General features: G+C 38.7%; 1 protein-coding gene across 1 annotated transcript; it reads left to right on the top strand.

Annotated features, from left to right (window-relative positions):
* The first annotated feature begins 8 nt into the window (after positions 1 to 8).
* LOC124372370 (extensin-like) lies at positions 9 to 11,514 on the top strand. The gene is made up of 2 exons (XM_046830755.1): positions 9 to 55; positions 11,022 to 11,514. Exons 1-2 carry the CDS (start codon positions 9 to 11, stop codon positions 11,512 to 11,514), a joined length of 540 nt encoding a protein of 179 aa, XP_046686711.1.
* The last annotated feature ends 15,046 nt before the right edge of the window (positions 11,515 to 26,560 follow it).

Below are 26,560 nucleotides of genomic sequence, written 5' to 3'. Positions count from 1 at the left end.
GAATCAAGATGCTAATTTTGCAGTGCCCTCTGTTGCAGCCTGAGGGCACCAGAGGGTGCTTTTTTTTTTTTTTTTTTTTTTCGAAAAAAGCTCCACCTGCACATGAGGCTCACCTCCTGGCCATAGCCCGAATGACAATGTTCAGGAGGGCGAGGTTGAGATAGCAGTCTAGAACCGCGGTCCGGCGCACTTGGAAAGGCCCAAGTGATAACAAGGGAAGCCATCTTTTGAATTGCTAACCAGACTAGCTACCTGCGATCCTGGCCTCCGTTTTTGGCCACCAGACCACAGCTCCAAACATTAGTGGCAGGTCTAAACCACAGAGACATAAAGTCAATACAAAAGTCTCGGCTTAAGTCCCCAAGACTCACTTATGACACATCTGCATTGCATCATAGATTACATTTCCCTCTACATTAGATACATTATATCTACATTTCCCTCTGGCAACGACCCTTTCCGGATGGGGTTCCCAGTTCAGGACCCTATTCAAGGATGACACCCTTGACCTACTTGACCTCAGACTTTATCTCAATGGAAGAGCCTCTCAATAAGAATGGACCAATACCCTCAGATTGATGCCTTATTGTAGAGGCAACTACGGCAGTCTTGGTGGGGTGGACACTAAAGCCAATTCCATCAAGCCAGTTTCCACCATGTTCAGAGCAGCATTAGTTAGTTCCATGACTGATGTGTTGAACTTGCCATTTACAAGAATCACAATGTCAATCTGCACCCACAAGAATCACAATGCCATCTGCATTAACCCCTGTGCGAAGACCACTACTGTTGTTCAAAGACACAAGCAGGTCATCGGCAACTAGGTTTCCATAAGGGAAGAACTCCCTCTGGTTCAGTAATACATCTACCTTTATCGTCCTTGAGATCACCCAAGTGGCGAGATGAGATGTTTTGTCAATAACTTTCGAAACTCTTAAAATAAATTTAAACACAATAAATACCCATGTATAACACAGTTTTATTTATTGTGTTATAAATTTATCACATAATTTGCTAATTAAAAAAAGTCAGTGAAAACACATTGGTTAGTAGAGTGAAACGCCGCCAACCGCATCAGAATACGACGAAACCAGTCAGAAATGGCAGCGCATAATGTACTTCACAATGTGTACCTAAAACAACCCGCCATTTCTGATTGGGATAAACCTTTTGAGATGCGGTTTGCGGCATTCAACTCTACTAAGAGAGCTCTTTCAAATGAGGTATCACTCGATCCACGCTTCAATTTAAGATTTCCATGTTTTCCTCTGTGGGCCGTCCCCCCATGGTTGGCATGTCATGGTAATAGCAAGAAAAAATAGTTTACATAGCCATATGACAGCTGTGCAAAGTTTATAGATGTTATCTCCTATGTTTTTTAAAATATTAAGCCGTACCCATACTTTTCCCAAACACTCTGTATATATATATATACATCTATATATATATATATATATATCAGAATTTAGTGTTTGTTTTGAAAGAGAAAATATCAACACCTTTATCTCTCATGAGTTAGTACATGATTACAACAACTAGGTTTCGATATAATCTTGTAGTTCCTCAAGTAAGACTAACTCGGACTTATAATAGTTACAATTCCCAACAAACTAGATTATTCAATAAACTACCATTAGCTATAAGAGAACTACGATTAATAAGTTTAAATTAAGGATTTTCAACTTGGCTTAAGACAAAAGCTTTTTAATTCTGTTGACGAGTACATGAAATGCAACATGTTTAAATCTGTTACCAAATTACATCTGGTTTAATGGTAAACTAAACTTAGTAGTAAGGTTAAATTAGTTTTTATGTGAAATGTTTTTTCAATGATTGAAGCGCTATTGTAACTGAAAATGTTTTTATTTAATGGCCAATAAAGATCTTGAATCTTGAATCTTTAGAACCAGTGCAACAGTTGAAAAATCCAATGCATAACTTGTTCTTCACTTTCAGTCAGCACTCTCTATAAAATTTTTTTTTATTTTTTTTTAATAATAAATTGAAAAAAGTTTTGAATTATTAGGGCTGATAAGTCCAAGATTATTAACCGAAAGGATAGTACGTATTTTACCCCCTTTGTTCCTTTAGTAAGAAATAATTATAAAAAGATTGTTGGTAATTTCTCTCAGGTAAAGGAACTAAAAATCATTTCCTCTGTGGCCAACAAAATTGTATTTCCCCCCCCCCCCCAATTGCAATCATTGGCGAAGAACATCACTGTGCATCATAGGGAGTTCTGAGTGTCAGGAGACATTCAGTGTCATATGCCATTTCGTCCAATTTACATAATCAACTGGGCGGGTCGGATTATTTAATTGATGTCACTGTAACTGTCGGGACAAGACTATATATGTACCTCATTGTCCAACTTCTTTTCTTCCAGGTGGTAAAATTTTGACACAAAAATTTTGACTCTCCTAAAGTGAGTGAAAAGGCAAAAAAATAAGAAAATAAACACCCTTTTATGAGAAAAAAAATAATAGCCAGTAAGAATGCCCCTGAGTGTTGGAAAGCACCAGCTTCCTCATAAGATAAATTAAGTAATGTCTGGCAGGATGACATGCGGATAGAGTGGCCATTGGTGGTACACAAGAGTGCTGCTAGCTATACCTAATCTGGACCTGTGGAGTGGAGCTTGTGTAACCGAGTCCACTATAAACCATCACGGGGATCTCAGGCAAGCTGGTGGTCTGATCCCATTGGGATTGGCAGCTCTTTAAACAACTTCAAGCGATCAGGATTTCGAGCGGTGCCCATTACACAGTGCCCGCCTTGGAGTATGTTGCAGTTTTTCTTTTTTCCTTAACTTGATTGTCAAGTGATTGAAAAAGTAATAGTACATGATTATATTACTTTATTACTATTATTGGTATTTTATGTGTTAAGATATCAAAAGCAACCATGAAAGTACAACTTGTAAAGTGATTATGTGTCGAAGTTGATGGGGATCATGCATATTTTCAGTTTAAATTAATGTATTTTGGACTATGGTGGATCACCTTTTTAAAACTTCTCCCATCTGATTTGTATTGATTTCTATAAAAACTAAGCAAGCGAGACATGATGGCACATATTACTTGCCCAGGAGGTGGGGTTGAGCTTTCGCGTATTTATAACCACCCTTAGAATCTAATAATTAATTCCAATGGAAAGGCAAGCTAATAATATAATAAAATAGTATATGTCAGCCAATGTGTCTAATTTTGTTTTGTAGGCCAAGGTTTACAAAAATAAACAACTAATTATTTTTTGGTTAAAATTTGGCTGTATTCCGATATGTCTGCATGTAAACCTGTGGCTACAGACTGGACAAACACAGTCTCGCTTTTGCAACAATCACTTGTAAACTTGTTTCACTATCATAACACTAAAAAATATATATTTTTCTATATTCAGGGGGACAGATTGATTTTTAAGTGTGTTGTATGTAAATGTATGAAAAAAGTACCTTTCCAAAAGTTTTTTATTAGACGTAACTTTCTCTTTAAAAATAGATTTTTATTTAATAAACAAAAGGATTACTACAGAAAAAATAGATGTTTTATTACTCATACCTTCAGCATGTAATAAAATGTCTAATAAACCATGGTTTCCCATATAATTGCATTCCTTAGTTATAATAAACAATTGTGTTGAACCAACTTCAAGTCAGATAAGGTTTGGGAAAAACTCTTGAAAAATTTATTGGTTTGGGATTGTAAAAACGTTACAATTAATATTGATGATGGGGGTTGTATTGGTTGCTTATTTTGTAATCACTAAATTTTTAAAAATTTAGATAGGAAACTGAATACTTTAATAAACTTATTATTTTCTGAGGTCTTTAGAAAACAGAAGTCTACCATTCATCGGGACAGTGTCTCAAAATTAATATGGTTAAATTAGTACTTTTTGTAATTTACTTTTTTTGGAAACAACCTTTCTGTCGACACTTCATCCAAACAAAATATAACAATTTAAAAATTTCATGGTCCTAATATTTATAAATTTTATTGATTACCAGGTGTGTTTGTTTTGGACTAGATTAAACGCATTAAACAAACTATTTTTTAAAGCTTTTTAAATCATTGGAAAATTGGTTACAAAACTTAATATAAATTAAATAAAACTTGTTGTCTCGTTTACTTTTGAGAATTATTATTGAATATATTTAGAAGATGGTAATATATTACATATCATATTTGTATATCTAATTTGTAGTGTCCAATATGTAGTTTTATTGGTTTGTATTTATGACAGTTTCAATTTTTATGTTTGTCTATTATTGTCTAAAAACAGTGGCCCTTGCAGAAACCAAAAATGGTTAGTTTATAGTTATATTATAGCTTATTAAAAAAATTATTAAACTCTAACATTTTTTGTTTAATTTCATTTTTAATATTAAATTGTAGCTAACAATAGTATTTATTTTTGTATATTTAATTTTTGAAATCCAATACATTTTTGAATTTGTTAAATAAGTTTCTGGTTTTGATTGCTTAAATAGCCTATAAAAAAGATTTGAATGATAAGAAACAGAGTTAGATTAGTTTTTTAGCCTTTACCTATTTTAACGTGGAGCTACAATGTTTAAACTGTGATTTTTAAATAGGAACTAATCCAAAATCCAAACAATGCTTTCAATACAGAGAAACTTAGATTTTAATTGTTTCAATACTTAATGAATTGTTATCTGTTAATAAAGATGGCTTATATAATATTTCTATTTTATATCAATTTTCTTATATTTACATTTCTTTTTTCAATATAATGGGTGAGTTGCTTAAAAAAACGGGAAATAAAGTCCTAAACATTTTTTACCCTTAACCCTTTCGGCTAAGAATGTGGGAGAAAGTCATTCAAGATTGCTCATTTTTTTGTGACATACACTTGCTTGGCAAAATTAGTACCACAGTTCACAATGCATTTTATTGCTTTGTTACAAAAGCTGGATACCAGAGGTGCCGTTATGTCACCAGCTGGCCGTAGATAATAACAGTTTTTAGTAACTGTTATAGAAAATACTTAATAATTTTTTTTGACAAACCGGTGATTTTTTCTCACAACTAATAAATAACATTTTGAAAAGGGAAATTATTTATGAGCATAAAAAATTTAATTACTGTGACTAATATTACAAATCACAAACAGTTTAAAAAAAAAAAAACATGTACAAATGTTAATACAAAATTATTTCAATTTGGATGGTTTTTAAGTTACAAAAAAAATTAGTTTTTAAAATTTGAAAACCTTTTTTGATATGGCCTTTTAGATATTATCAAAATTCTCTAAAAAAAGAAACAACTGAACCAATACTGTTACAAGTTATGGTCTAAGAGAGGTTAAATAATTGTTAAAAATTAAAATTTTGTAATGTGCACTTACGCTTAATCAAAGATGTTTTTTTCTTTACTTTCATAATTACACAACAAGGCACCATCATCAGTTAATAATGATAACTTGCAATTCATTGTTCTACCCACACTATTGCGTCCGGTATAAGTAGCTTCACAATCAACAATTTTATTATAAATATTTGTTAAAGAACATGCCGTTATTAACATCAATTTTTATTAAAAATAGAATATACTGTCTGTCAACATCACATGTAAATAAACTTTTAACTTTTTACTTTTTACTCTTTAATGTAATTAATTTTATCTCCAAAAAAGGAGTTTTTTATTGGTTTTATTTGGCCAACTATGAGTTTGGAAACCTAGAAACTTGCTAATTGTTTTTTCTCTAAACTGGTCAGGCTGTTTTTGGGGGTGTTTGTAGGCTTTTTCAAATGTAAAAACTCTTTAAAAATCTTTGTTTACTGTAAACTTTACACACTTGTTTAGTATCTTTTTGTTGACAAATATAACATAGGTGAAGATGGTGTTGTGATATATGGTCATATACAATCAAAATAATTTAAAAATTTTACATTTTCACTTGTGGGGTCAGGGTTTGAAACCAGTTGTAAAAAAAATTAAAAAAAGCTGTGGTTATTCCTTAGTTATTTGTTTGTGAGGAGTTGTTTTTGTCTCGGTGGGTTGGGCTTGGGTTGGGGTTGTGTTTGTTATGGGGCACCAATGTCGCTTGTTTTTGGGTGGGTCTGGGGGTGTGGGGCGGTGTGGTGTTGTGGTACTGTTGTGGGCAGTTTCTTGTGATTGTGTTTGTTTTTTTACTAGTGAGAGGTCCGCTTTGTAGGTGGTTCTTGTTTTACTTGACTGCGTACTTTTTTGTGGTGGTGTTGTTCTATTACAGGTGGCTTTGATTTCGGTGCTGGCTGGTGGGTGGGGGTAGGGTGGGATATGGTTGTGTTTGGTTCTGTTTTTGTATGCATTGGTGGATGAGGGGAAGGTGGGGGGAATTGGGGTGTGTTTAAATGGGGGGGATTTAATGTTTTTTGGGTTTAGGCACAGGTGTGGCGCACACCACATCTTACTACACACATATGGTAGTATTAATTGTTATGTTGTTTCCCCCCCCACGTCAAAAAAAAAACCCCAAAACCAACAACAAAAACCACAAACCCCCCCCCCCCACCCCCCCCCCCCCCCCCCCCCCACACCCCACCCCCCCCCCCCCCCCCCCCCCCCCCCCACCCCCCCCCCCCCCCCCCACCCCCCCCCCCCACCCCCCCCCCCCCACCACACAAACAAACCATACACAAAAACACAAAACAAACCCAAAAAACACAAAACAAAAACAAAAAACAAAAAACCACAACAAATAAAAAAAACCAAACAATATATTATCTAAAATACAATCAATATCTAATAACTTTAAATTAAAACCCCCACCCCACCAAAAAAAAAGTAAACAAAAACAAACAAACCACACATTTAAAATCTGAAATAAATATTTTAAAAATAAATATATGATAATATTAAACATCTATATTATATATATATTCTTAATTTATTCACTTCAAAATAACCCATCATAAAAAATATTCACAAAAACACAAACTAACTATAATCATATTAACATCAAACATATACAAAAACAATTTTATATAAATAATACTATCTATAATATATACTTCTTCTAAATAAATCAAATAAAAATCATAAAAAAATATAATATTCAAATATTTCAATTATACAAAAACACAAAAAATATTAACTAAATAATAAATAATAACACAAAAAAAAAAATAAACACACCACAAACACAACCCAAAAAAAACCAAATTACCAAACAAAAAAACAAATAATAAAAAAAATTATTTCAATCATTTTTCACACTAACAAAACATCAAAAAAAAAACAAAAACCAAAAAAAAATCAAAAACAAACACAAAACAATCTCACCAACTCACTCACTCACCCCACAACCCACACACATCACCCTCAAACAAACATCACAATCATACACTCACACACTCACCTAAAAAACAACAAAATAAGAGTATAATATTTCATCAAAAATCCCTCTAAATCCAAAAATAACACACACCTCATCCATATATCCAAATCTATCTAACAGAATCACTAAAATCAAGAACACTTCTAAAAGAAATTCTAACTATCTAACTAAAAAATACAAAAAAATAAACCCAAACCAAACACAAACCCCTTCCTCCATCAGATCTCTAAAACACCTACAATACAATATAGACTCACAAAACCTACTCCCATCACTCTCACTACACACACTCACACTCACTCTATCCAACTCACTCAACACTCCCCACCCACCCCCCCAACCCAACCCCACCCCCACCCACACACACACTCTAACACACATCACTCACACCAACACTACACACACACACCCACACCCCCACACCCAACACCACACCCCTTCACATCACACAAAATCTACACTCCAACTCTCACAAAACTCACACATACAACACAAACTACAACCAAAACCCCCCCCACACAACCCACCACACTCACACACACAACAACCACACACCACACCACCCAACAACAACTCACTCCCCAAAACTCCCCAATCTCCTACTCGCAACCTCAAAATCACTAAAACCCACTCTCCACTACTCCACATAACACTCTCAAATCCAACTCAAAATCAAAAAATCTTCTCTCTCAACACCTACATATGATACAAATAATATAACATCTATACATCACCCAACTCTACAAACTCAACACTACTCTTCTTAATCTAGAGAATTCTACTCTATCTCACATACTCATAAACTCAAATCTCTCACTAATACACACTCAATAATACAGTCTCTCAAAACAATATAAATCACCTCTCTACTCACACACCTAACACTCTTATACTCAAAAAAACACCCTTACAAACTCAACTACCCCCAAACTACTCACTCACCCCAAAATATCACCTCACTCTATCATAAATCAAACTCCACCCCACACCCCAAACACAACTCCCCCCCCAATAGACAAACCCAAACCACTCACAACTCACACACAAAAAAACACTCCAACACCCCCCAACAACTAACACAACTCTCACCAACAAAAAAAAAAACCATATCATCTCACAACCCCACCTCTCACCGACTACATCTTTATTTATTTACTAATATCAATCCACATATTTACTCATCTTCAAAATTATAACTTTAAATTCTCTCACTATTTCAATAAATTACTTCTCCTCCACACTTATTACATACTCTAAATCACTCTATCATATAAATTAAAATTAATAAATTAAATATTTACTAATAATTATCATATATATATATAAAAATCATCACCATTCACCTACCTTTCCATAACACTCACCCCCAACCCTCCCCACAATACATACACACAATACCCCCACTCTAAACCTCTATCATAACTAAACCCCTATCACATATCACCCGTACTGTACATAATCAATCTCGCTTCTCCCTCTCGCTCCTCACCTACTCCACAAAAAACCAACCACCATTAGCCTGATCATCACACACTCCCCTCATACTCATACACACTCTGTCTCGACACCATCAATACATACAAACAAACACCTCCAACAATATAACAACGTCTATCAGAAAACCACGAATATACCACTCAACCAACCACACACACTAGATAAATCATTTTTCACACCACTATAAATTCTCTCACTCCCCACCACACCTACAACTAACTATACAGTCACTGTATATCCATAATCTCTCACTATATCCACACACACAACACAACCCATAATAAAACTCCGAAAGAAACAAATACACATTCATATCTCAACACATCTCCCCCACCATCTAACTCATCACATCCTCACAATAAAATCTGATCTCTACTATTTTACATAACAACAGAACCCTCTCTCTCTCACCATAATCAGCTCAGATCCTCACACCACTCACACTAACTCCCTATGAACACATAACACACTACAAAAATACCCACCACCAAAATCCCAAAAACCACAACCAAAAAACACCCTTTCAATCCAACCAATCAAAAACAACCACTCTAAACTCAAATACTACAAAACAAAAACCCAACCTCACATCTATACACTCACACTACCTTATTAAGTACCTATAAATAATACTCACACCCTCCAGTGATATATACTATAATATCCACCACACCCACTCTAAACCAAATAACAAATGTGTGATAGACACTGTGATATAATATAAACCTCTACGCTCTATTAGTCATCAACCATCGACTGAAAAGAGATAATAGCAACTAAAAAAAAGCGATCATACACTTAACAACACTATAACAACCTATATTCATTCTCTCACCCCTAATCACCTATGGTACCAACTCCCTCACATTCCTACAAACAACCATTTCTATTCCTTAAACATCCCCACCCAAACCATTAAACATACACTCTCACTTCAACTTCACAGATAACACCCATAGTAATCATCTCACACTATATAGTATATCTCATCTCTCACACTACACCCCCCCCAAATCACCAACTACAATCTCTACTCAAACATATAGAGAGACAACAAATAACATCCCACCCATACCCTCACCCCTCACAAACAATTAACTAATTTTAACTAACTTCCCTATAGTACGAATATGAGATCAGGATTTACACACATCTATCATTCAGTACATATAAACCAATCACTCTCACTCACACCTCTACACACACACCAACATTATAGATATATCAATAAAACTATCTCAATCGTAAAAATACACTCTTACGAGATATATATAAATTTACACACCCCCCCCCACCCCCCCCACCCCCAGTGTTGTGTATTGAGTAGAGGATATGTATTTATGCGATCTATTGTGTTTAGATGTATGTATTTTTTGAGAGAGTTGACACAGTTCCTCATTATCATCCATATAATTATGCGCTCTTCGATCTACTACTCATTTTATTATACTCATCTCATCTTCAACCCCTATAACATTCTATTCTACCATTTTCCTTTCCCTAAACCCGCACTTCTCTTTTCTAACGTGTCTCTTTCTCTTTTCCTCTCTATAGAGAGAGAAAGTTATCCACTCTCCACTCTACTCACATCGTACCACTCGCCATTATATATATCCTTATCTCATAGAGAGTTAGTGTTTTATATTTTATAGATTATTTATGTTTCTTTATTTTTCTCAAAACTATAAATCACACTAAGAAAAACCCTATCTCATATACAAACCATTCAACTACAAACAAAATAAATATTTATAATAGATCAACATATAATAGCTATAGATATCAAACACCTATTCACTAACATCACTTCCATCATAAGATAATCTACACACAGCAACTCACAACTCTCTCAACACACACTAACCCAAACCCACACATACCCATTCTTTATCAACCACCCCCCACCCCCCCCCCAACAATTACTATCTATTAGAAAACTCCACATCCTAAAACAACTATATTTTAATATCTAAGATAACATCGAGATATAAAAAACTCACTCACAAACACAAAAAACTCAATCTCCACACACACAATACATAACCATCACCACACACCCACACACACACCACCCAAACCACTCACACACACACCACCCCACACTCCCACCACACACACACAACCACCCCCCCCCCACACCCCACATCCCACAATCTCATCACCAAACCCACGCCACCCCACAGACCACCACCACCCCAACTCACCAACCCACTCTCACATCAAAACCACACCCTCAACTATCACTCAAAACCACCACCCCAAAACCCCCACCCCCAACCTCCTACCACACCAACAACCCACCCCCCCACAAACACACGGCACACCCCCCATCTCACACCACCCACACTCACCAACCCACTCACACGCCAACCACACACCCCAATCCACCCAACACCCCCCAAAACCCACCCACTCCCCCCACCACACCATAACCCACACACACTAACCACCCCGCTAACCCCCATACCCACAAAAAAACCCCCCACACCCCTCACCTCATACACTGTCACCCCATACACCAACCCCCACCCCACACCACAACCACCCAAAAAACACAGCAACTCCGCCCCAACAACCCAACAACTACCACACACCACACTACCCCCCACCCCCAACACCCACAACCCACCCCCACATACCCCCACACCCCCCACCCATTCCGCCCCACCAAAATAACCCGAACACCCCAAACTAAACCACACAAACCCCCACAATCAACCACAACCACATACCAACAACAACACCCCCACGCCACCTAACCACACACACCAGCACCCCAACCACCCCTACCACACACCACCCCCCGCCAAACCCCCCAAAACTACAACCCACAACCCACCTACCCCCACACCACCCCACCGTCCGCCCAAACCACCACACCAACAACACACCCACACACACACCCACCCAGCACCACCCACCCCCACAACCCACACCCCACTCAACAACACCACCCCCCCACACCCACCCCACAACACCCCCACCCCCCCACCCCACCCCCCCCGCAACCAAACACAACCACCACCTGCACAAACAAACCAACCAACCCTCCACAAACCCACTAAACACCCACAACCCCCCAGCCCCCACAACCCACACATAATCACACAACCCACACATCCCACCCCACCCCAACAAAAACCAGCCACCACCACACCTACCATAAAAACACTCCCACAATCTCAACACACCCACATCAACCCACCCCCAACTCACAACCAACAGACCCCCCACCACCCACCATCCCAAACCCCACCAAAACCACAAAACACCCCTCAACCAGACAATGAACAAACCCACCACAACAACACAAAACATCCCTCAAGATAGATACACCCAACCCTCACCAAACAACCAAACAACCAAACTACTTTCATACCACTTTACTTCAACCAACCAAAATGACTCTAATTTACAAGACATACTATTAAATACCAAAAAAACTCTCACTCTCCATCTCACACACCACACACACTCAAATTTACATATATAGACATTCACATAAAAACACACACACACTCAGTATACCCACACACAACTACCATATAACACACTCTCACTCTCCACACACTCCCACCCATTAACATACCCCCCATTACACAACCCAAATACCACAAACCCCCCCAACACACACCAAGATACAACTCACACACACACACTCACTATATATACCTCCAATCACTCTCAAACCAACACCCCTCCATCCCACCACCCTTCTCCTCTCTCACCATCCTAAACACACTCCAAACACACACCTACACCCCACCCAACACACCCAACACCCCACCAACCTCACCCCACACAACAACCCACCACCCCAGCACACATACCCCCACCACCCCCCTAAACCAAACTACCCACACCCAAACACCCCACTCACACTCCCCCCTACAACCACCCCACCCAACCCCACCCCGCACAACAACCACACCCCCACAACAACCCCCCTAACTCACCCTACAACCACACAACATCACCCACCCCCAAACCACACACAAAATCCTCTCACCTTACTAGATATATAACACACACTCTCACACAAACCATACACTCACTCACTATCTTAACCCCAACCCCCCGGGACTGGTGCACTCCACACCTCACCCAACACTTCCCAATACCATTCCAACCCCCTACACAACCACATCCTTCACCACCACACCATATATACCATCCCCCCCCCACCCAACCACCCCACCAAATCACACAGCCGTATATATGACCATACACATTAAATATATATATATACATCTCACCACTCACACCCCCACCACCCCCCCACACACCCATCACACCACAAACCCAACCCACCACCACACCCCACCCCCCTCACACTATCTCCTAACCCCAAACTCCCACTCCAACAACCAAAAACCAAAACCAACCACCCCATAGTATACAAAACACACACACTACACCTCCCCCCCAAAACAAACCCACACCCCCCCCCCCCCCAACCCATCTCACTCACTCCTACCCAAAAACACCCACCCCCACCACCACCCCCACCACCCCCCCAAATCACCACCCAATACACCCAACATCCCCCCCCTCATCAACTCACATCAATCACACCAACCCCCCCCCACACACCCACACCAACACCCCCACACCATACCACACACCAAACACACACCCAACCCACACACTCACTACACACCCCCATCCACTCAAAGAATATACAACCCAATCAGATAGATCACCACATCCACCCACCCATCTCTCCATATATAGATGGAGAGACTAGATCAACACTAATCTACTCCTCCATAGATGATAATATGTAGGTCACCCTCATCGACACATTCTACAAACACACCTATCAAAAACATGAGTAATACCAACCCCAACCCACCCACACAACCCACGCGCTCACCCCCAACAACATTATCATGAAATCAATTATATAGTAAACCACCAGTTATGCTATCACACTCATTGCCTACACAGATATCTCATATCGCGACAATCTCAGCATGAGAGATAGATAGTCTATAGTTCTAACCAACCATATGTCCACGTGCACCCCCATCACACCCCCACCTGTGTGTTGTCTCAACTTTAACCTTGTGTCCACGTGTCAATGCATATCCAACCACAATAACCTCCCCTCGTGTTATCACCTGCTAACCAACCATACTGTACTACACAGCAACATGTGTACTCACACCACTCCCCATATATACTAAACTATCACCGTTACCCATACATCACCACTCACCACTATACAGTTAATAGAGATAGTGATAGTATGAGATCCTTGTGTTAGCCCCCCACGGTACATGCCCTCCCAACTCCTCCATATTATCTAGAGAGATAGAGAGAGATCCCTATAGGAGAGATATCTCCCCTATACAGCTCTGAGCAAGATGTTTTAGTGTGTAGCTCTCTCTCCTACCATGCAAGATCCATCAACAAAACAGTGAACAAAACCCAGTTGCCCCCTCAACATTTAAATTCACCAACATAAAAAATTTTTGGTTGGGAACCCCATTCCCAATGCATGACAAATCTTACTACTGGATATGTAAATGAGTTAGCACAGAAACAGGATCCCCTCCCCGCGCGCCTCCGCTTCCATGCACTTATAGCTCTATCCTCTCATACATTGAAGAATCCATCAACAACAGCGATGTGTGTCAACAGAGAGAGATTGAGAGACGGGTATGATGTAAATATTGCAATACTGGTTAATAGAGACTGAGTCGATCACAGAACAGCGAGGTAGATTCCTGCCCAGAGAGATGATATATCTCTCGCATATCGCGCCAAGGAATAATCATTCAACAGAGTGTCCCACAACTTTTACTTGTGAGGTAATAGGATGAAAATGATTAATACTGGTTATGTAATTCTGAGTAGCACAGCAAACAGGGGTAGATACTGCACTTCTAATCATCTCTCATAATTGAAGATCTCAACTAACAGTGTGCTCAACTTTAATTGTGAGGTAATGATGAAAATATTAAATACTGTTTATGTAACTGATGTCTCACCGAACCGGAGGACGATCTGACTTTCAATCTATCTCTCATATAATTGACGAATCATCCACCCCACCCAGTGTTATCACAACACATTCATTTAGCTTAAATGATTGTAACATATTATAATACTGGATATGTACACTGTAAGTAATCCCAGCCCATTAGGTTATCAACCATCACATCATCTCAAATCATCTCCAACATAATCCTCATCAACACACCTTTATCACCCCCCCCCAAACCAATATCTTACCATCATCCCCACAAACCACATTATACATACCATTCTACTCCCTCCTTCTTACTCACCCATCCAAACAACAACACCAAACCAACCACCCACCCCCCCCCCCCCCTATCTACCCCAAACAATAAACCTTCCCACCACCCCCCAAACCCACCATACACCTTACCCCCACACACTCCCCATACCCCTTTATAACTCCTTCCCCCACCACAAACCACCAATCCTCACCCCCCCCCCCCCCCTATATACCCCACACCAATATACCAAAACCATTCATATCCCCAAAAACCACATTAACAAACCCCATACTACTTCCTCCTTTACTAATCACCATCCAACAACCCCACACACACACCCCCAATCCTTTACCGCCCACCCCCCCCCCCCCCCCCCCCCCCCCCCTACAACCCCCCCACCCATATCTCATCCCCAAACCATTATTCATTACCAATCATAAAACTCAAAAAATTAACATAACCCCTTATTCTGCCCCTCCATCCGCTTACTCACTAGACACAACTCTACACACAACTCACACTCCAAATCCTCACCACCCCCCACACGTACGCCATACCCCCCACATATACACCCAAACCAATATCCCCCTTCTCCACCTATCTCCCCACAAACCACTTAAACATACCCCAAATACTACCACCCCTACAATACTCAATCAACCACAACACAAACCATCCTCCACCCACCCCCCCCCCCACAATACCCCCTACCAACATCTACCATCATCCCACAACCCACCATTAACATACCCCCCATCTCTCTCCCACTTCATACTCCATTCCCAACACTCACACAACACAACCCATCCTCACCACCCCCCCCCTATATCACCCCCAACCAATATCTTACCATCATCCCCACAAACCATCCATTAACATCCATATATCTACTCCCTACCTTCTTACTCACATCCAACACTCACCACACACCACCCCTCCTCAACATAACTATCACTCCCCATATTTAGTTAATACACCCCAAACAAATCAAACATCATAACCAAACCAACATTCAATACCCAATCTACTCACTCCAACTTACCCAGAAGACACACTCTCACACTACATAGCCTATATAGATATAGATGATCCACCCCCCCCACACACCAACGACTAGACCCACAAACAATATCTTACCATCAATCCCCACAAACCACCATCTACAATCCTATCCCCACCCACACCTCCCCCCACTCACTCCCCCCTCCCCATTCCCCTTACCCAAATCCCAAACCCATCACCACAACCCCCCACATCGATCCACCACACCCCCTACCTATCACCCAACCCCCCCATACAATATTCTCCCACCATAACCCCCCCCCCAAACACCAACACCATTAACATACCCCATCATATCTCCCCTCTCCCTTCTTACTCAATTCAACACTACAATAACTCACACAATCCTCACATCATCACCCCCACCCCTAAATATCCACCCCCACACCAATATCTTACAATCATCCCCCCAAACACATTACCATACCCATCTACTCCCCTCCCTTCTTACTCAATCCCCCCACACTCACACAACACCACCCAATCCTTAACCACACCCCCCCTTATATATATCACTACCAAACAAATATCAGAGACCACGCATGCATCCTAGATATAACAATCTCCATTACAGAGAACCATCTACGCCAGATACCCCTTTCATACTATACTATATCCCAAACACAAACATATAACCTCTCCCAATGCCTCACCCACCCTCACATATATCCCCTATATCCACCCAAACACACATATCTTACAATCATCCCCACTCAAACACATTAGATACTATTCCATCTACTCTCCTCCCTTCTTATCACCATCCAAACTCCCCACAAACAACCCAATCCTCAGCCCCCCCCACCATAGCAAATCCCCCAAACCAATATCTTACCATCCACCTGTCAACCAATTACCCACCAATAACTTACCCCATCTACTCCCCCCCTCCCTTCTTACTCACATACCCAAACAACATCCAACCAACCCCTGCTCTCGCACCATCCCCCCCCCCAGAGACATATTATGACCAATACTCCCTCTCGATCTCTCGTCATACATCATCCCAAAATTACCCACTCACCTCGCACAACTACATTCCCAGATGATCTTACTCCGCCTCACTGCACCTAATCCCTCAATCATCACACCTTACCCCCTTACCCTACTACACCCCACACATTTGCACAAAACGCTACCTCTTCCATCAATATTCTTCCTCACCCCTTATTTTCCCCCTTTACCACAATCCATTATAATAATTCCGACTACCTTACCCATATCACCAAATATTAGAACTTCCCCATCAACTTCCCCACGAACTAATCATACATACTCACCCCCCCACCCTTCATCGCCAAATCTCTCATAACATAGACATAAATCCAAACACTCTCACAAACTATTACAACCCACAAATAATCTCGCTTCACACGCCCACCACTACTCAAAATTACCATAATTTCCAATCGCTCTGCCCCACCCCAAAGAGAACTCTCACCTAGACAGTATACCCAACCCTCATAAAATCACACACCTCCCCCTCCCAAACCCCACCATAAAACACACAAATCAACCCTACAAAATAACCCCACCCACACCCCCCCTACCACACACTAATAATTATTATAAAACAAGTAATTAACACATGTCACCTCACCTACACTCACCATTGACCTATGACCTACCAACCATGACTAACAAACATACAACACCCATCCAACAATAAGTCCCTAAAACCCTCCCTAAACCTCATAAAATCGCGCAGATAGACTTAATAATAACCACCACATAACTAACCCCCTCGCCATAGAGTGATGAGAGAGATTGCACCCCCATCCCAGTATGGATCTCTTAATATGAGAGTTGTCATCATTCTCTCTATCAGAAAACAGATATAAGAGTAGGAACTAAATAATTATGATATAGCGGGGGGGGTGGACATACAAAAGGTTCTTATATATACCATATACTTCAAGAATAGTAACAGAGTCACAAGTATTTAAAAGACCCCACAATAGTTAAACCTATTAAAACCTAATATTCTATGACCAAACTCGATGTCAGGAAGAGTGTGATGTAGCAGACAATCTCCATTCTACCCTGCTGACTTACCTAGAGAGAGATGAGAGAGTAGATAGATGAGATGAGTATATTCAACTCGCGCCCCTGGTGTGTACAAGGAAGTTGTTGAGTATATGTTGATCTGAATGTGTATATGTGTGACATCGCAAGACCTATCACACCCAGAAGAATATGTGCTAATGGTGACTCCACCCCACCCTTCACACAGTGACATTTATTTTTGTATACCCACTTGTGACTTGTATCACTGTATACTGACGCTATGTGTGTGTTTCTTCTAAGATAATTTTGTATACATAGCTACATAGTGTGAGTGTGTGTGTGTATGATGTGTGTGTTCTATACTAGCAGCGCTCCTGGTAGTCTTTGTACGAGTGTGTGGGCTAGAGTGTTCCATAGTTTTCGGCCGATGTAAGCATGGCGCTATTCTTCCTAAAACAGTGCAGTACGGCTGTGGAGGCAGAAACAAGCTCGGCTCGTGTTACGGCCCGTCCCGTTATGTGGCTGGACGCCGTCCTCTCACCCTGTTGTGGAGATTCAGTGTGATGAGCATGTCAAAATTATCCTTGATATGTGCTCACGCTCTCTATGAGTTACTATGTATATATTCCAGTAGATGAGGATAAGATAGTAGAGAGATAGAGATAGCCAATGTGTGTGGTGTGTTCAGAATCAGTAGGGGTTTCCTCTGATGCTTTTGTGTGTTGTGTGTGTATGGAGCACTACTCGTTAGAGATTGTATCAGCAGTAGGATCCACACCGTGGTGTAGTACGAGATTATATCAAGATGGGTTAGATATACTAGCGGATATGGTAAAAATGTCGTGTTGCTGCCTGAAAACTCCTTATCCATTTATCCTTGGACAAACATATATTCCAGGGCTGATTTTTTTACAGAGGCTGTCTACGTGCTTAGTTCCAGTGAGAGTCCACATCCAGTATGACACAAGGAATCCTTTCTTGGTCCTTCAGTTGTTCATCAGATTATGTTAGGAATTTGATCTGTTTCTTTTATTGAAATTTAGGATTATATTGTTTCTTAATGGGATAAACATTTAGGTCATTTCCTCTGCAATACTTCAGAGCCTTATTTAGCGAGTTAGAGGCACGAGCAACGTACCTCTTTCAGAAGTGGTATTTTGTATCAAGAGTGTTGTGTTCATCTGCATACATCACACAGGTGTTATTGTGGTCTTGAAGTATGTTGAGAAATTATTGACAAATAGAAACAAAGAGGACAGGAACCTAGGACGGATCCTTGTGGTACTCCTCGAGTAACAGGCATTGGGGTGCTATATGATATTGTGTTTTTTAAGGCAAAGTGTATTGTGCTCTGCACCTCAACTTTTTTGGATCATCCTGACAGAGTAACTTAGGAACCAGTTGTTGACTGTGCCTGGATACCTAAAGGTGATGATAGTTTCCTTGAGATCAAAATCATTTGCCCTAGGCAGTCGAATGCTTTGATATAGTCAAGGAAACTTGCAGAGATGTAATTTTCTTTGTCACTTTGGTCAAACGATAATATTCAACAAGGCTAATAATAGCAGATAGTGGTATGATTTTCCTTTCAAAGAACCCAAGTTGAGAATTTGCCGTGATTAGATGTTAATTGATCTAGATGTTTCCTATTATTGAAAGCTTCATTCTTTAAGTTGATTTTGTTTGTAATCTTTCAAAGACATAGATTTGAGGTTCTTGACTTAGCAGATAAATAACATTGAATAGGCATTTTCAGTACTAATTGTCATGAAGCTTTCTTCTCTGAGATTTCAACCAAACCTATCACAACATCCTGCAGTTCGATGTCATCCTTCAGGTGATGTTTTTTTAAGCTCTCTTCATCTGTGGAAAACAAATGTTAGATTTTTAGAAGCCAGATCTGGTTTTGCTTGGGGATGAAATAAAAGCTACCACTAAACCAATTCTGCAGTATCTAAGCCTGATTAGGTGTGTTTGGGCCGGAAATTGTTGTCAAGGAATAAGAAATTTCTCTTCTCATCTTCCCCTTTGCTTGTTTTGGTTTGCCCCCTTTGGTAATCGTTTGTAGTATTTTACGGCTTTGTGAATTTATTGTTATACCACACTCTAGGAAATCTAGCAATTTAAAAACTTTTTCTTTCCCATGAAACAGTGGCCATAATATTCCTTACACTTTCCTTATTTCATATTCAGTGTGTCCTGACTGTAAGGACAGTATTTTTATTTTAACAATTCATGTATTTTTTCCCATGCATATCTGATCCCCAATCACATAATGGGTACAAATGAATTTTACTCCAACTGAAAAAATATACATATTGAGGTTTTCCCTTCATTGCTATGGACAGTTAATGTGTATAATATTCCTGCTGTTACTTTGCTGTAACAGATTATGCTTCAAAATAAAGAAAACTTCTTGTAGTCTGATTTTGTGCTATGAAATTTAACCATTTGTAAACTTTAAAAAGTTTTAATTTAAATTTAAACTAAAATTGACTGTTGGAAGGCTGGTGCAGTTTGTGAAAGAGGAGCTGAAAGGAGTGAGTAGTGAGTCAGCAGCCATGTTGCTAGGCAAAATTTCTTGCCAGGCAGTGTCCTGAGCTCTGTCCATCTCTTAGCAAGTAGTGCCTCTCTTCTGTTGACACCAAGGTAATATTCGAAGTTCATCCCAGAAGTTTCACTTTAGAAATTCAGTAATTCTCTAATTTAGTTTTATATATATTATAATGATAATGTGTTAGTGCCACTAGTAAAAAAATCCTTATTAATACAGGTTAATGTTGGATTTCTTTTTTAAAAACAAGTAAGTACAAGAGGAATCCAGTTTAAAGGAGGACCAACTTGGTTATCGCTGGGATGAAGAGTCCTGTTTTTGGTTGGCCCCAGACCTCCACATTAATACTTGATTATATTTTACTACTAGCTAAATACTTGTAACTTTTTTAATTGTATGGTATTTTATCAGGGCAGAGTGTCATGGCAAGAGAGTCTCTCTTTGGTAGCAGTCAGAGTCGTATGGGCTGGTTACTACCAAGGCTCGTATTGGCTTGACCCTTGCTGCAGAGAATCAGTGTGTAGCTCAAGTGAACCCAAACCCTTTGGAGTGTCAGTTGTGACCCAGGATCCTCCACTCCTATCCCCTGATATGTTCTAATTTTATATTTCTTATTGTAACTTTTAGTAAACTTTCAAGAGCCAATTTTTGTGTTTTTTTTTTATCTTAGGTGCAGTGAGTTTGGTGATACATATTAATAACATTGTTTAATCTTATTCTCTTTAGGGATACTCTCTAATGAAATTAATTTTTAATCTCTCTCTATTAAAATATAATTTTACTCATATCAGTGTCTTTTTTTATATCAAACAACATTTAATCCGATAGACCCAAACTTAGAGATTTTAATTTAACTAATATATGTCACAAGAAACCAAGGAGTACATAACAAAATAAATAACAACCGAATGTGATAATGTGGTACACATTACCAATTATTTATTTATAATTTCTCAGATGGTGATTATTTAATAGTTTGTTAGAAATGTACTAAATATTCTGTGTTTTTAAATTTTAATAATTTAAATTTTTAAGATAACCAACTAAATTATTGATAAAAACTTCCTAATTATAAATTATAAGATATTGCATAGTACAGCAGTATACAAGGTAAAGGTAACTGTCTCATGTTTATTTCTTTCAAAACTAATTTGACGCTATTCTACCCAGTTGAATGTTTGCTTAATACAAATTTAATACTTTATTCAATTTATTCTTTATGGATCGATATCAGTTAAAGCTTGATCCCACTTTTAGGGGTTGGAAAGATTATATTTTTTTTGCATCAATTACTGTTCAGTGCGATACTTCCAAAATAAATCTTACCCTAAATTACTTCAAATTTTTTGTATGAGTATACTTCATTTCTACATAAACAAGAGTAATGTTCTTATGATGGTGGTATATGTCCAACCATAGAATTTGGACTGAGCATCATTTGAATGAAGCGTTATTCCACTTCAGTAGAGCTGACAAAGTTTGCCTTTTAATTCCTGCCGGGCGAGGTGTAACAATGTCTTTTCAGTCAAGCATGTCTGTTTCTCGAAACTGTGCTGCAGGAACATCTCGAGAATTAAAATGAAACTATAAGCTTTAAATTTTACATTACAAACCTACAAGCAAACGACTGTTTACGCCAGCATACAATAGATGTGGCATGCTCTTATCTTGTATAAAATTAATCTTTGTTTTACTCTTTCATATGTTTTAATCTAACACACCACAGTTCAACATTATAGGAAAAAAAAGGGGTGTTGTTTTTAGGAAAAGTAAGGTTTGCAGACGGCATCTGATTGCAACCGATGATCGCGAGTGAGGAGTTAGCGGATGCGATCATTGACAGTTGGCCGCTGTGTAAGCTACATTCAGTACACATCTGGCAACATAGTGGCTTCATCAACCCTGTCCTTATCAACTGACCTTCCAAACATAAATTAATCACTATTATAACAGTTGAGAGGTAAAAATTGGAATAATCTCTATACAAAATATGGAAATTGTGACTGAGAATCTCTTCAACAACATAATCGTACATTTTATGCCTGAATGGTATATTCTTAAATACTCATTTTAACTGATGACCTCAAAACAAAGAGAATGGGACCAAGCTTTTAAATAAAATGTTTTATACAGCTAAACCATGAAGAAGTTGACAAGGTTTTTAAACCAAATTGTTAACTGGTGAATTCAATAACATGGGTTTTTTATTTCGAGTGAATTAAGTAAAATTTATTATATCAAGAAATAAAACAATGGATGTGAGGTCAATGGACGTTAAAGTATTTATTAATTCGCAATTGGTATTGATAAAGCTTGTACTTAGATACCAATTAAGTGGCTTAAATGTAAATGTTTATATATGTTAAAAAATGTTAAAGAGTTTGTCTATAATAAAAAAAAACTGTAATGGTTTTGTTCATTCTAATTTTTTTATCTTTTTGTTATATATAACGCAGCATTACTTTCGCCAAACAACTCCTTGTTTATCTTGCAAAATTTTGAAAAAAAATGACTTACCATAGAGATACTAAATGAATTTTTATTTAGATTAATAGAAGTTTTATACCTTAATAACTAGTTCAATGGATTTGTATATTTTTTACATTATTACAACTTGTATGTTGTAATATTACTGAAATGTGAGTTTTTATAGCAATAGGGAAGAAATTAAACATAGAATGAACGAGGGAGAAACAGCAGGGAGAAGCTTCAGTCAGATTTTTGAAGGTCCCCTCGCAGCGCAAGTTTGAACCTACAGAAACTCCACACTTCATATATCTTGCTTCCTGTCCATTGGGACATGTAGCTGTTCCCACAGTAAAGTTTCCTATCACCAGTATACACATTATTTTAAAAGGTTTTGGGGGGACTGGAGTATAAATAACAGTTTTAATATTTCCACTTACAATACAATATATATAGAATTCTAAAGAAAATTAATATTACAATATATTTCAAAATTAATAAAGACTCAATTCTCTTGATTAATTAGTCTAAATTGTGGGAGGAAATGTTCCTGAATTGTCCATTACCTTATTGGTTTAAAACATAAGGAAGTGGAAATAATTTAGCTAATATACATAAAATACTCTTTTCATGTTAAACAGTTATAATAGTTTAATAGTTTATATATATGAAAGAGTGTACAAAAAGATAGGCCCAACAATAAACCATTTTAAGAAATCGATAATTAATCTCTACTAATTAAATAAAAAAACACATTTTTTACTGTGAATGCAATTACATCAATAAAATGTTACAATAGTGGGAGACAAGGATTGTCATTTACGTAAAAGTGGGTTTATTACTAGAGTAACATTTGAAGCAAAATTAGGAGTGGAAAGGAAAATGTGGAGAATGTGAGAATAGACTTGTGTAATAATGAAGATTTGGGTTGCACAACTATGAGAGTCAGCGATCCTTGGTGTTAATGGGAATGAGATAAATTCAAAATTTGATTTGTAACATGTATAATAACAGAGAATAATGAGAATACATTTAAGTACATATTATTTAGGATTGTACAGTCTCATTAATGTGGTTTTAAAATCCAGTGAACCAGTCTGAAATAGTGTATGAGGGCTATCCAGAAAGTAACAGACGTTTTTGAATGGTGCGCAGTTGGGTGGGGCTAATCTATTGTCCTGTGGTGACTTTAATGTACACCCTGGAAGAAAATCAAGGGAAAAGAGAAATTTACAAACATGCTCATAGTATTCATGGCCTAATACATTTCAAAACAGACTACCCACAAGAGGCACAGCGTGCCTAGTCTTTCCATGGCTACACATTTTGATTCTTGGATTATAAGGTGGAAGTCATTGAACCTATGATTGCGGACCATAGTGCAGTTATTATGACAATAAAGTCAAGTTTGGGAAATGGTAAACACAAAGAAGTTTCATGGCATGATAAAGTATAGTTTTTCAAAGCGCGTCATCAAGGATGAGCAGCTGCCTTTTCTAAAGAGGGCTCTAAAAAACGTAAAACTGGCCAATTGAATTGGGTGATCACTATTTATCTGAGCACTCCTTTGATAGATTTCTTCAAACTTTTAATTACAATTTTGACATATTTTTTCTATTAAAACCTTAAAAAAAAAATCCAGAAAACGGAACTAAATGTCAGTTTAAAGATAAATCTTGGTATACAGCAGACTTGCGCAGACTTAAAACTTAGTAGTTCTTCTAAATGATCATTATAAATCAGCAGTCTCACCAAAAGAACCGTGATGAGTACTATGCATTATATTGTAAAACAAATAAACAATACAGACTGGAAGTAACAGAAGTTAAGAAGGCCTTCAACGTCCACACCATCAGGTCATCCTCCAACATGTGTAAAGTGGCCTGGGATATTATAAACTCACACAGACCTAAGAAGCCATATGCTTCCTGCTCAGAAAGTCCTGACAACATAAACAATTTCTCATAGAGGCTGTTTGAAGAGATGGACTTTAACCCTCTGTATATTGCAAATAGGCCTAAGTCTATATTAGACCACTGGTTAGAGGTGCGGCCACTAGATATTATAAAAATAGTAAATAGGCTAAAGAATTCTAGAAGCCCGGATATCTATGGTGTTCCTTGCTTTGTTTTGAAAGCGGTGATCCATGAAGTAGCAAACCCTCTATCAGTAGTAATAAACAAGTGTCTTAGTCGAGATATCTTTCCAGATGCTTTGAAGATTGCACGCACAGTCCCCATCTACAAGAAAGGAAATCCTGAGGAACTGGTGAATTACAGGCCAGTTTCAGTTCTGCCAGTGGTGTCTAAGGTCATGGAGTCAATAATGAAAAAAACAGTTGTTTGATTTTTTTGAGTCCAACAATCTGCTCAGCAACACCCAACATGGCTTCAGAATTGGACGTTCTACAACCACTGCCTTATTATCCATAGCATCAAAGATAATGGGAAGCTTTCGAGGCTGGCGAATCAATGGCTCTTGCGCTCTGTGATCTGAGCCGAGCATTCGATTGTGTGCCGCATAAGATAACTACTTAGCAAGCTAAATTCCTATGGGATCGAAGGAACAGTTTCACAAAACTATTTCCAGCTATCTCGAAAATAGACAACAGAGGGTATCGCTTGGTGGGGCTACTTTCAGGAAGTAGAGAAGTCATGCATGGAGTGCCACAAGGTTCCATCCTGGACCTTTGCTCTTCTTAATTCTTGTGAATGATTTAAGACTGGGAGGCAGGGCAGTGCTGTTTGCAGATGACACTACGCTCCTTGTCCAGAGGAAAGCTGATACACTCCGTGCTTCAGGAAGCCGAGGACTTGTTAGCAGATGCCAAGAGGTGGTTCACCACAAACAAACTAAAATTAAACGAAGAAAAAACACAACTGATATTCTGTACTCTAAAAAATGGAGATGTCATAGAGGACTGTGATTAGGCCGTTAAATTACTCGGTTTCTGGCTGGACCCGAAGTTTAAATTGGAATTGCCACATAGACAAATTCTGCACAAAACTCTCCAGGGTTATCTTCTTGCTGAGAAAACTGAGAAACGTGGTACCAGAGCGGTGCCTGGTAAACAGTGTACCACGCACTTTTTCACAGCCATCTAGCCTATGGTATTCTGCTCTGGGGCCATGCATCAGCATGCAGCAGAATACTTGTTCTCTCCAAAAGAAGGCGCTCTACGCATCATTACATCTTCAGACCATCTGGAGCATTGTAGGCCTATTTTCAAACGCCTCAGGGTATTAACGGTTTCAAGGCCAATAATGTAATGAACTCGCTTATATACGTAAAGGAGAATGAATCTCTGTTTGGGAGAAGACAAGATGTCCATGGCTACAACACCCGTCATGCAAAAGACCTAAACACCCTCTAAAATGTAGAC

This window comes from Homalodisca vitripennis, unplaced genomic scaffold (assembly GCF_021130785.1).
Source record: "Homalodisca vitripennis isolate AUS2020 unplaced genomic scaffold, UT_GWSS_2.1 ScUCBcl_3022;HRSCAF=8264, whole genome shotgun sequence".
NCBI lineage: Eukaryota > Metazoa > Arthropoda > Insecta > Hemiptera > Cicadellidae > Homalodisca > Homalodisca vitripennis.
The sequence above is the reverse complement of the archived record's forward strand: the minus strand, read 5'-3'. Positions and strand labels throughout refer to the sequence as shown.

Excerpts from the sequence above, each read along its gene's own strand:
- LOC124372370 (XM_046830755.1), top strand. The coding sequence starts at position 9 with ATGCTAATTTTGCAGTGCCCTCTGTTGCAGCCTGAGGGCACCAGAGG. Across the intron at positions 56-11,021 it reads CAGCCTGAGGGCACCAGAGG|ACCACCACCACCCCAACTCA; the intron begins GTGCTTTTTTTT and ends GCCACCCCACAG.